The following is a 12,087-nucleotide window of genomic DNA, read 5'->3' on the forward strand; positions in this document are numbered from 1 at the left end:
AACCACTCACTGTGGACATCCCCCAGTCGGGTTCGCACTTGTCCTCGCAGTGTTCATAGGTGTTTTAACACGATGCGGGATTCACTTCCCTTGGTTTTCCAGCCCCCAGTCAGGCTTTCCCTTAAACCCACAGTCAGACTTTCTCTTAGCCCCCAGTGGGGCTTCACATAGTTCTATCATTACTATGCTTTTGCAGGCATCCCTCAGTCGGGTTCACATTTGCCCCAGTAACACAGTTTCCTTCATTTAACTTTTCATTTCCCCTACAATTATCGCAAATCTTAATGTCTTTTTAAACAGTAGCACAAGGTTCAAATTGGGTCCCCCTCCTCTGGGCTCAGACTAACCAGAGCACTTGCCGATTCAAACAGACTTCCGAAGGGTGATCTCGTCACACTGAGTCACTCTGTTAGCCGACGGCAAGTGCAGGCTTTTAACTATCACAGTTCGCACTGCGTTCCCCTCAGTCGGGCGCAAACGCCAATTGGTAACAACAAAAACGTCTGCAATGTGTCAAGGACTTTTCGATTGTACAAAGGATTTGCCTTGACCTTTGTATGACCACCTTAACACCTTTTAGCACGGCCTTCCCTATGGCCTCTTAACACTTGTAGTTTTCTTTATCTCTAATATTCAACTCAGTCTCTTTGTTCAGGAGAGGGGTACGAGCCACAGACCTTCTACTGAGCGTCTGCTTGATACTGGACCACTCTGACTTTGGTACCCTGTTTGTTCACAAACAACCTTTGTCTACTTTATCTTCTTACAGCTTCTAGTGCAACCTTGAGCCTAACACAGGCCGGTCTACAATCCGGTGCTTCCAACTCATGGGCTGTGTTGAACTCGTTGTTTTCCTCTTTCTGCTGGAGTCAAGGACACTACTTCGATGGCCACCATGCCTCCCCACCCTGGCAATCAGTGCGGGAGGGGGCTATGTACCGCTGACATCCGTCGTACCACCCGTCAGCTGCGATTGCCGGTTTTACGTATCTTTCATCAGAGGCTTTGCGGATCTGGGTTGAAAAGGGCAACTCCCTCCTTGATGTCCTTTCAGGTCTTGCCGCCTTTCTCCTCCGTTTGAAATGCTGCCCTGCAATGGCTGCTTCCTCGTGCGTTTGGCCTTGCTCGGAGTGTGCTCGTGTGCTACACCTTTTATCCCTATGAGGAAGGGAAAGGGTGGTCAGGTGTGTGTAGTTGTAAGTAATTGCCTGACCCTGCCTGACTGTTGTGTTGGGACATGTCAGATAAACGGCTCCGGTATTGGTCCGTTGTCGTTCACGTTGTGGGAAAGTGTTCATCTTAGAAAAGGGGGGAGTAGAGTTTCTGAGTATCATACCGGGCAGGATGGGGAAAAGGTGTCATAAGGAAGGGGATACCGCGACTCACCCTTCGGTGTCCCACTTCCACTCCGCGAGGACCCCCATCCAAGTGACCCTCCCTCACTAGTCCACCCCCAGGAACTGGATCCAATAGCAATGGCTGTGTCCTGGCCATCTGGATGACAGATCCCCGGGGAATAGTAAGTGAGATACCATCAGGTTTCTCACAGGATATCGGCAACCAAAAGAAAACTGTGTTTAACCCAAAGTTCTGAGCTTCTTTTGGCTCGCAGCTTCTTTTCAACCCCCCTTCCCCAAGTGTGAAATATTTTCATAACAAAGTCTCAAAATTGTCCTCTGTAGACTAAAACAGGAAATAGTTTGAATCAGAACCTGAGGTTCCGTTCCCCAAGTTCAAAATATTTCCCAACAGAAACACCGAGGTTCCATTCCCCAAGTTAGTTCACAATTTCTGTTATTTTCCTTCCATTGGTTGATTTGCATTTAATCCGGCATTTAAAAAACAAATCTGCTTTATTTTGATTCAATTCGATGTTTAAATAAGTTTATATATTTTTTAAAGTTGAGCGATAGAGATTTCTTCCTGTTGACACCATTGAAATGTCTATTTCACAGATTGGAACATTTCAGAACTGCTCCTTCCCTTTTTTTCAAGGTGCACGGTTCCTATAACACTTTATGTGATTATTAATTCAATGAACAGTTTCAGACGGAGACTTTTGAGAACGTGTTCTGCTCCTTTCAGACCCACGCGACCACTCCATTACAATGTATACTTTCACAACCACTGGTTTCTTCAAAGCGCTCGCGTTCAGTTTCACACCGGGTTTCCTGATCCTGAAACTCACCGGCTTTCTCTGCAGGCTCCCCGCATATCACGCTGGACTCGCTTCAACTTGATTGCCTACAGGGTTCTCTCCTCTGCCCCTGAGACACTCCCATGTTCTCACAGTGCCACAGGAAACCGAGCACTCTGCTTCTTCATTAGAAGGCTGGCCCTTCCGTATGTCGCCTTCTCTTGCCTTGCAGTTGCGCCAGAGAGTTCATTTTCTCACGCCATCCGAGTTCGGACCGCCAGCACCTACAGTCCCTGGTTTTCTGATCCTTGTCACACAGCAGCTCTGCATCCAATGGCTCCAAGCAGTGCCTCGCCTTTCTCTGCCTCTCTGTGCTCTTTTGGTTTCCCACCTTATATATATCTGTGGTTTGTGAATGAGCTGCAGGTGTGAGCCCTCTCTTTCAATTGCCTGACTGTAGTTAGGTCTATTAGTGAGACATGCCTGGCCTTTGTAGTGATATTCCTTTGATGCTCTCTTCCTCGTCTAAGTACCTTAGTGGTGTAATTGCATGTTGGTGTGCATGACTCCTAGTCGCATCTTCCTCGTCCCAGTACTAGAATAGCATGACTGAGACAAACACAAGGAAAGCTGGTTCACAATGAACCATAAAGGTTGGAAAAGGATTGGGTGGGTTGTTATTAGGAAAAGGGGGATACCATATCTCGCCTAAGGGCCTGCCAGCCCCACTCCCCAAAGACCCTCCTCCCAGGTGATCCTCCCTCGCTTGTCCACCCCCAGGATCAGGATCGAAAAGTGATGGCCTTTCCCTGGCCACCTGCACAGAGGACCCAAGGGGAATAGGAGTGAGAATACCCCCAGGTTTCTCACAGTATACATTAAATAAGACCAGAGATGGGGCTGAGCCCTGAGGAGCACCGCATGCGAGGGAAGCAGGAGTAGAACGGAAAGGTGGCAGAGAAATAGATGGAGTACGATCTGTCAAAAAAGTTTGAAACATGATAGCAATGTACCAGAAATATCTGAGCTTGCAAGGCGATTGAGCAGGTTGGTGTGGCCAGTGGTGTCAAATGAGGCTGACGGATCCAAAGGAATCAGCGCCCCAACACCACCCTGATCAGCCAGACGGTCTACATCGTCAACTTCAGTGACCAGAACACTCTACGTACCACGCTGTGGATGAAATCCAGATTGGCAGGGATCAAAAAAGTGGATTTCCTCAAACGATTTACTAGCCAGGGGAGTAATCAAGGATTCAAGAAGTTTCATAAGAAAGGGTAAAAGGGATATGGGCTGAACATCCCTGGCGACTGAAGAGTCCAGTGACTGTTTCTTTAGGAGTGGAATTACCAAGGCATGTTTTAACATAGGAGGAATCAATCTGGTTGAAAAAGAGTGGTTTACTGCTTGGGTGACTAAAGAGGCTGTATCAGGCATAATAGTTTTTATAATCACTAGAGGGATGGCATCTATAGACGAAAACTGATTTCATCTTGTTAGTGGCCATGATTACGTCTTCTGGGTTAAAAAGAGGAAAACTTTACCAGGAGTGGTTAGTGGCAGAAATGTTCCCATCTATGGCACATCTACCAGTCTTAAGGCCAGAGAGAGAGATCTTATCACGAATATCTGTGATTTTCTTAATAAAAAAAGGCGGCTAATGAGACGCAGAAAGTCTGCGATGGAGGAATCGGTGCCTGAGCAACCAAAATTGAAGAGAGTGAGCGAGCCAATTTGAAAGCTCCTTGGATTGACTAAGGGCCGACTCAACATGTTTTCAATAGAAGGCACATATGGCCTCACGGATAGTCTTATGATAGATGGCAGTAGATAGAGGTAACGTGAGTTTGTCAGATGGACAGCAGCACAAGCGCACCTGCGTTCGGCTTGACGGCATCTGAGTTGAAGTTGCCTAAAATTGTCATTAAATCAGGACTCTGATGGCCGACCCTGGGTTTTAGAATATTTCAGTGGGACCAAGGGATCAGCTGTGGAAATGAAAGACTGTACCAGTAAAGTAAGATTGATGGTATGTGGTGATGCGCTAAGCTCATTAATACAAGTTGAGATATCATCGGTACAGATAAAATTCCAGTTGCGCTATAACACACGAGTGGGACTAGGTGTAAGCAAATGAGACTTCACTTCAATAGTAAAAGGGATGATGAAATAGTCCATCCACATTGCTTTAAAACCAGGAAAAACAGCAGCAATTGCTTCTGAAGAGAGGATAAGATCAAGTGTGTTACCTAGTTGATGTGTGGGTTCAGTAATTGATTGTAAGAAATCCAAATTGCTCATAGCATCTACAAAACAGGATGCTAGGCGGTCATTCAAATCATTTACTTTGAAATTAAAATCACCAACCACCAACAGATTAGCATACTGCAAATTAGCAGTAAGATCTGCAAAAGATTCAAAATGTAGAACCTACGCGCGGAGGTCGGTTAATGATCAGAATATAAATTGATACCCAAAAGGAACACACAAAACAAACTAACAAAGCTTCCATCGTGATATCATGTAATAATGGTATCAAGGTGGCAGAAAATTAAGATTTAAAAATGAAAGCCACACCGCTGAAGGGACTATCGTGGTGGAGAATATTTTTGCCAGCTGGAAGATTTTGTACTATTAAAGGGCCTGAGGCAGTTGTAAGCCAGGTTTCTGTAACACAGAAAGCTCAGGCAAATGGTCATGTAGATGATCAAAACATGCGGCAGCATGGGCCGCGAAAGAACGCGCATTTAAAAGAAAACAGCACATAGTGTTCAATGAGGGTGAAGCTTGAATCAGGCGTACTGTAGTAGGAGAGAGAAAACCATAGGGTGATACTGTATTCAAGCGGGCTAGTTTAGTTTAATTGTTATATTGCGCTAAATCGACCATAGCGCTTCACATCGCACAGTAAACAAAACAAGACGAACAAGCACAACGACAGTCCAGATGAAGCAATAAGGAGGTAATAGAAAGCTAAATCTGGATCAAGATTAAAGAGTAAGGTCTTAACTCCTTTCTTAAACTCAGAGAGGGACTTTGCAATTCCTTAAGTGGTCGGGAAGCTTAATCCAGGCCAAAGGGGCTTGTACGTTAAACATAGTGCCACCAAAACTCGAGAGCTTAAACCTTGGCTGTGTCAGTTTGGATGGATCATAGGAGCGCAAGGAGTGTCCTAATGGGATGGAAGACAGTCGGTTTGATAAATACTGTGGTGCATCAGCGTTGCAGCATTTAAAAGTTAGTGACAGGATCTTATGAGTGACGCAGTGTTTTATAGGAAGCCAGTGAAGTTCTTGTCTGGCTTCAGAGATGTGATCCCTATGAGAAAGACCAAAGACTGCTCTAACAGCATTGTTCTGTGTAACCTGCAGAACTTTGAGATTGGCTTTAGAGGTTCCAGCCAATAAGCTGTTACCATAATCAAGGTGTGAGTTGACCAGGGCCATAGCAAGTAATTACCTATTTTGTAAGGAAATATAAGGACTTATGTGATTCAAAAGGTTTCACACATAGCTACAAGATGCTTTTATCTGAGCAACTTGGTGCTTCATAGAAAGCTCAGCATCCAGGGTAATAACTAATGTTTTTACAGATTTAGCAACTTTAATGTTGTTTCGTGGGTACGCAACGTGGCTATGCTGTTTGGAGTATAACATCAAGAGATAGTGAAGCTAGTAGGTTGTGGGCAAATGGAGTAGTCATGGCAATGATAAGCCTCATCCAGGGCCCGTCCGTGACCCATATGGGCACAGACAGGCTTGACTTCGGTGCAACGTCGGGGTGTGCAGCGCATGCCGCTGCGCACATCCGCTGCGTTTCCGGGCATCTAGATGCCTATGTACACACATGGAATTGCTGGAGCCAATCCACCCCTCCTGCCAAAGGAAGTGAGGCAACACTGCGCAAAATGTGTGCGTGCAGGGAAGAAATTACATAAACCAGTGTCTACCGGGCGCTAGCCTCTGAGCACTCAGAGCGGCCAGGCAACCTCCCACCGTAGTAAACGGCGTACATGGAACAGTAACACAATTAAAATAATGAATAAAAGTAACAATAAAACCAAACAAATTGAGTTTCAAAATGAATGCAATGCAAGGAAAAAAGGCATCCAGTCATACGCCATGGCCCTGCTAGACCAAAGCCTAAAAGGAAATGCATATAACTAACTAAAAGAACAGTTAAAGAAATTAAAGCAGTAGTGCACAGGAAGGCTAACAACTCTACCTGTTTGTGGATCCAGGGACGGCAGCTGCAGGGCTAAAGAGCATGTGGTAGTGAGTAATGCTTTTTTATGGCAATTATTTTTGGGAACAAAACACCTGTTTTGGCAGTTTGGTAAAACATCCAGCATTCTAAAATACCAGATGTTTTACCAATACCAACAACAACTTTTATTCAGGCCCACAGTTTTTGGACATCCTGAAAACCCAACTTGATTATATCATCATTTGGATCACCAGGACCAGCGTTACTTCTGAATAGGAGGGTTTTTAGGATACTTCTAATCTGTTTCTGTAACCCTTACCAGAGTGCACTAGAATTGTTGACCGGATGTCAAATAGAACATTTCAACCATTCTATAATTTCCATGTTATGTCATGTGCTCTGTATCCTTCAGGAAATGGGTTGGTTTTAATTGTGGTTCATTTTCTGCCTAGATATTTCCTGTTTCAACTGGCCCTCCAGACGGAGGACTTCCTGGTTCAACGTCAGTTCTGACTAAGCCGCCTCAGGTGCGGGTTACAAATCTAAATCTTTCTGGAACAATTCCCCATTTGCTTGGATCGGATCTAGTATTTAATCACCCACACGAAGACACTCTGGCAAATGAAGCAAATAAACGTAGGTGCAAATACTTTTCATATTTTCATCTGCAACTATGTTATTAATACTTTAAAAATATTGTAAATTATATTGGTGGGGACTGGGAAATAGGATTACCCTTTGCATTCCAACATTTAGATAGAATAAGCAATGACTGTATTTGTTTTACCTGATTCTTCGTACTGCGTGTCACCATTCAAAATGCTGCTTTGATTTCAAAATAGAATTGTAACTCTACCTTCCTGTTCTCACCGCAGCGCCCGTTTGCCTACCCATAATCCTGTTAGGTTCTGTTCAGTCAATCTACCCGATTCGGGCCCAGTCCATGTTTGTTTGTGAGTTGCTTGCCAGAATGCTGTATTCCTTTAAGGATTTTTGATAATGAAAAAGGTTTCCCTTCAATACTGTTCTCCAAGTGTCATTTAGTAAATATGTGCATTTTACATTTGTTGTTCTGTTTATACACTTTTGCTTCAGTTATTTTGCTTTTGCAGTAACAGTCCCAATCAATGTCCTTAAAAATGCTGTTTGTTCAAATTACTTTATTTTTCATATTTCTTCATTAAGGTGTTATGTTGATCACCACTCCAGAAAAGAGATCCTGCTTGTTGCATTGCCTACACACTGCTTCCGTCTATTACACTCGCTTATAGAGAACAGCTTGAAACCAGTCCGACTATACAGCTTATGTGCATTATTTTAGGAAGTACATAATTGTGTTGATGATGACTGAGCCTGTTTGAAGAAACTGCTTTGAAATTAAAGAAAGGGAAAGAATCTCAACTCCAAAAACTAACCCTATATGGCAAGCAGCCTTACTCCCAAAATGTCTGGGCCAAATTTCTTGATGCCAATAACGCAACACTAGTTCTTAAATCTCAAGATTTGTTAGGGAATTTCATTTTTTAGTCATATATGAAGCCATAGGTGAGTACTTCACAGCTGAGTTGATTACTTAAAGGCAACTGTACCTTCAGCCTAGTTTCTCATCTGCTTTAGAAATTCCTGAACTTTTGCCCTTATTGTCAACTGATGACATTTGGTTTTCACCACTCTTTCGTATGCCATGATGCTTTTATTTACACTATGGAGCTAATTTTCTAAAAATTAGTAATTTGGCGGCAGAGAGCAGTTAGGTTTGCAAAGCAATGGCAGGGAGCGTGTACAATGGATCCCTATGGAGTCCGCCTGTTTTATGCTGGTGCATAATGCAGGCAGACCTCATAGGGATCTCCAGCATTTGTGTTGGCATAAAAATCCATGACAGTGCAGATGCTGGAGCATTTGCATGGCAGAGCAGAAGTTAGCTGCAGAAACGAAAGATGCGTTCCGCCCTTCTTCTCTGCCATACAAATGACTGAAAAAAAGCTGTGGCGTGAATGCAAGGCGTGAAGCCTTACTCAAGGCTTTGACGCCATGCATTCACGTTACAGCTCTATTGAACAGCACCCCTTATGTAATTCATTTAACTTGAGTGCTTGACAGAAAAAACATTGAATCGTATCTATTTCAGATGTATTTTGGAGCATGTGCTTCTTCTAAATACAAATATATCTTGTACTTGCATCAAAAAGGAAGACTCTAAACACAGTTAAAAAAATCTGAATTAATTGCATCCATACTAGACCTGTTCCATCGGGGATCAGTGGCATTTGTTCCCAAAAGAATGCTGTCCAAGTGTGATTTTATTCATATACATCTTCTCTTTGCTGTTATGTAGGAGTTCCCCAGTGCCTCATTTGCATTTCCACCTATATGTTTATTTTCATTTTGTTACCCAAAAAAAAAATGTTATGGGGTTTTGCTCTTTTTCAGTTGTTAAGTGTATTAACTTGTGTGAGGAGTCAGAAATGAGAGGCAGGCACAAAGTTGTAATATTTTCATTATCAGACATCTTTATTCAAATAAAATGGTTGGATAAAGGTCTCTTTGTCCCTAGCCCAAAGAGAGTTTCCCTACCTGGGAAATTAAAACTAAACATCTGTCTTTGTCAAGTCGTCAAACTTATATAAACTGTCCTTGTGTCCAAAACATACTAATCTGACCCTCACAATGAAAAGGAACAACTAAGGGTGCAAGGAAAATGTCTCTGACTTATGTTTGGAAAAAGGTCTTCACAATTAAAGCAAGCAGATAAATCCACGAGAAATAGTATTTTCCAAGGAGAAATCCTTTGATCTAGAGGGTGGTTCCCTTGCCCTGGATATTTCAGGTAGGATGGCAAAAAGTGTCTTTTCAAACAACAGTTTCTCAAGGATGGTAAAAGTGTCTTTTCCAAACAATAGTTTCTTAAAGATGACAAACGTGTCTTTTCCAAACAATAGTTTCTTAAGGATGGCAAAAGTGTCTCTTTCAAATAACAATTCCTTTGGTTATTTATGCTAAACTCAGCAAGTTCCTATGCAGACAATATGTCTCGTACCATTTAGCTCTTCCTGGACTTTCTCTGGAGTTCACAAAAAGGATCTTGTTTAAATAAAATGTTCCATATGAGATTCTCTTTAGCTTCTTCAAATATCTTGCACTTGTCCATTAGGAATCGTTCTGTGAGCTCTTCATGTTTCTGGGTATACCCCTTTGCCAGGTATTTAAGTCTCATCAGAAAAAGGCCTTTGTTTAACTTCAAATGCCTGCTTTCCTAGATACTCTGCTATACTTTTCCACCAGGTGTTCTGCAAAGTAATTATGTTTCTTTCTGTGACTTTAGTGGGCCTCCTGGTATACTCTCCTGCCAGGAATCCTCAGTAGGTTCTTTGGATCCCCTGGTATACTCTCCTGCCAGGTATCTTTCTACAACTTTAAAAATTCTTAATTATCTTCAAAGTGCCTGGTGTTCTGCTTGCCAGGGTTTCCTTTCATCAACTTCTTAGATCCCCTGGTATACTCCCCTGCCAAGTATCTAGCCACAATGTCTTATTCTTCCAAATACTTTTAGTGGATTGCCTGGTATACTCCCCTGCCAAGAATCCCCTCCCTCCCTTCTGGGGTCTTGCATATCCCTGGTATACTTCTCTGCTAGGTATCTCTCCCCCAAATGCTCACTGCCTGATGTGCCTGCCTCTTTCATCAGCACTTCTTATCAGTTTTACTGTCCTTCAATATAGCACAGTTGTATTACTTCACTCTGCTTCTTCTTCATTGGCTTGAGATACTACTTGTCCCACCTTTCCCCACATTGACATCTCATACACATGGACTTGTTCAAGTTCTGCCTTTTAATGTGTTCATTGGTATGTATTCGATTGTGGTAACACTTTCTCCAACTTTCCCCACATTGCTATCTCACACATGGGGACTTTGATCAAGTTTTGTCTTTGTAATTTACTCTGTGGTATAAGTGGGCGTTAGCGGTTGAGAGCGGTGCTCCTCTACTTTTTTAATTACGTTTTTTATTGTTCTTATACTTTTATTTTAGAAAGAAACTTTTTCCGGAATGGTTTTATTTTAAAATAAAAGTGTAGGAAGAAGTTGAACTTGCACTTTCAGTGCACTGCATTGAACGTTCCTTTAAACAGCAGGTGCAAGTATTTTAAGGTTTTTTTGTTGTGCGTGGTATAGGCGTGGTGATGGGGTTTGTTGGGCGCGGGGGCAGGCCAGTAGGGAACATAGGTCGACTGCTTCTTTTCATACACTTCAACCACTGACTTTACTTGGTCGGTATTCAAATATTATTTTCGAATGGATTGTGTATTTTCACGTATTCCTCATCTTTGATATTCAAGTCTGCTTGCAGCTTGCATTGGAAAAAAAAAACCCATAGAATTGGGCACTGTGCGGTGTTGAGTTGTGGCCCTCAATGGCTCCGTCCTGTCTTCGGCTGGGACGTTGATGCTGGTATAAGTAGCACACTCAGCGACCATTGCTACAGTTCAGTTTTCCTGCATGCTAGCGTGTTTCAGAGCGACATCGCCTCAGTGAATTTTGTACTATGTACTTCATATTATCAACAAGACTTCATCTTTTCGACTATCTCCTCGACACCTAAGAACATTTTTAAGAGGTGTGCTGATTGTGAGGTAAATATGTTCATTACAGACCCGCACCAAGTCTGTTTGTGGTGCCTGGGGATAGGCCACAAAGTCGATGATGGCAGGTCTTGCCAATCTAGCACGGTCAAGGCCTTGCGTGAAAGGAAGGGGAAACTCGAAGAAGGTAAGCCCTCTCCATTACCCCTTCCAAAAAAAATATCTTCGGATGACTCCAGGGGAGTGTCCCCTGAGAGAAAGCGCTCTAGACATCAGAAGCGCTCAAGGTCGAGGACTCGCGTCCTCCCACAATAAGAGGAAGAAACAATGCCACAGATCATCTTCTTCCTCCTCACCTGACAGTAAATTCTCCTTGCCAAGTAAATTCTCGACTCCCACAGAATGAGAACATTTCCATTTAAAAATGTTAGACATTTTTCAGAGCGCAGCTCCTCTGAGTGCCCCTCTGAATGAGTCAAAGAAACCTTTCTGGCCCTCCGTGCCTCTCAAGACCAGCAGAGCATCTGATGCATCTCCTTCTCGTGCCCCTAAGAGCCCGGGAAGAGAGGTTTCTCGTCATAAGTCGAAGGAGTCTAGTCTTTCTCGACTCATAGAGTCAAGTTACCAACCTTCTCATCAAAGGTCAAACGTTAAGGGTTCAGGTTCCTCAACGCCTGTTTTGAGGCATTCATCCAAGCCATCTAAACCATCGAGGCATACACCTAAGCCTACTAAACCGCTGAAGGCATTCACCTAAACCGACTAAGCTACTGAGACATTCACCTTCGCTCCTTCGACGCGCTCTGCGCCATCTACGCCTTCGGTACCCTCAAGATATTTGAAGCCTCCGGTCGAGCCTGGCCAAGACTGGATTTCTCCAAATCCATGGGTTCAATCTTTGAGGAGGAGGTTCTCTTTGGGTACAAATATGGAGCTCCCAATGTATGAGAGTAGCTAATTTCAGAGTAGTCCGAGCTGAAAAACTTGGTTGATACTCTGAAAGAGACCAGCAGTTGGGAAACTTCTCCTGAGACTGAATTTGGGAATCCAGAGTTGTCTGGCTACTTTGACCCATCATATAGATCAGTAATGAGTAACGTGTCAGAATATATCGGTTGGGCTAAACCAGCTGCTATAGTCAAGAGAGATGACCTTACAGAC

The 12,087-nt window shown here is 43.3% G+C and overlaps 1 protein-coding gene across 2 annotated transcripts in view; it reads left to right on the forward strand.

Annotated features, from left to right (window-relative positions):
• LRRC9 (leucine rich repeat containing 9) overlaps positions 1-12,087 on the forward strand; it is a 2,495,628-nt gene that overhangs the window by 2,428,190 nt on the left and 55,351 nt on the right. For both annotated transcript variants that reach the window (XM_069638901.1, XM_069638902.1), the window contains one exon: positions 6,796-6,979. In XM_069638901.1, the coding sequence (XP_069495002.1) occupies positions 6,796-6,979 (184 nt within the window). The remainder of the gene's footprint in view (positions 1-6,795; positions 6,980-12,087) is intronic.

The sequence above is a fragment of the Ambystoma mexicanum genome, chromosome 14 (genome assembly GCF_040938575.1).
Source record: "Ambystoma mexicanum isolate Mex_15411 chromosome 14, UKY_AmexF1_1, whole genome shotgun sequence".
In the NCBI taxonomy this organism is placed as follows: domain Eukaryota; kingdom Metazoa; phylum Chordata; class Amphibia; order Caudata; family Ambystomatidae; genus Ambystoma; species Ambystoma mexicanum.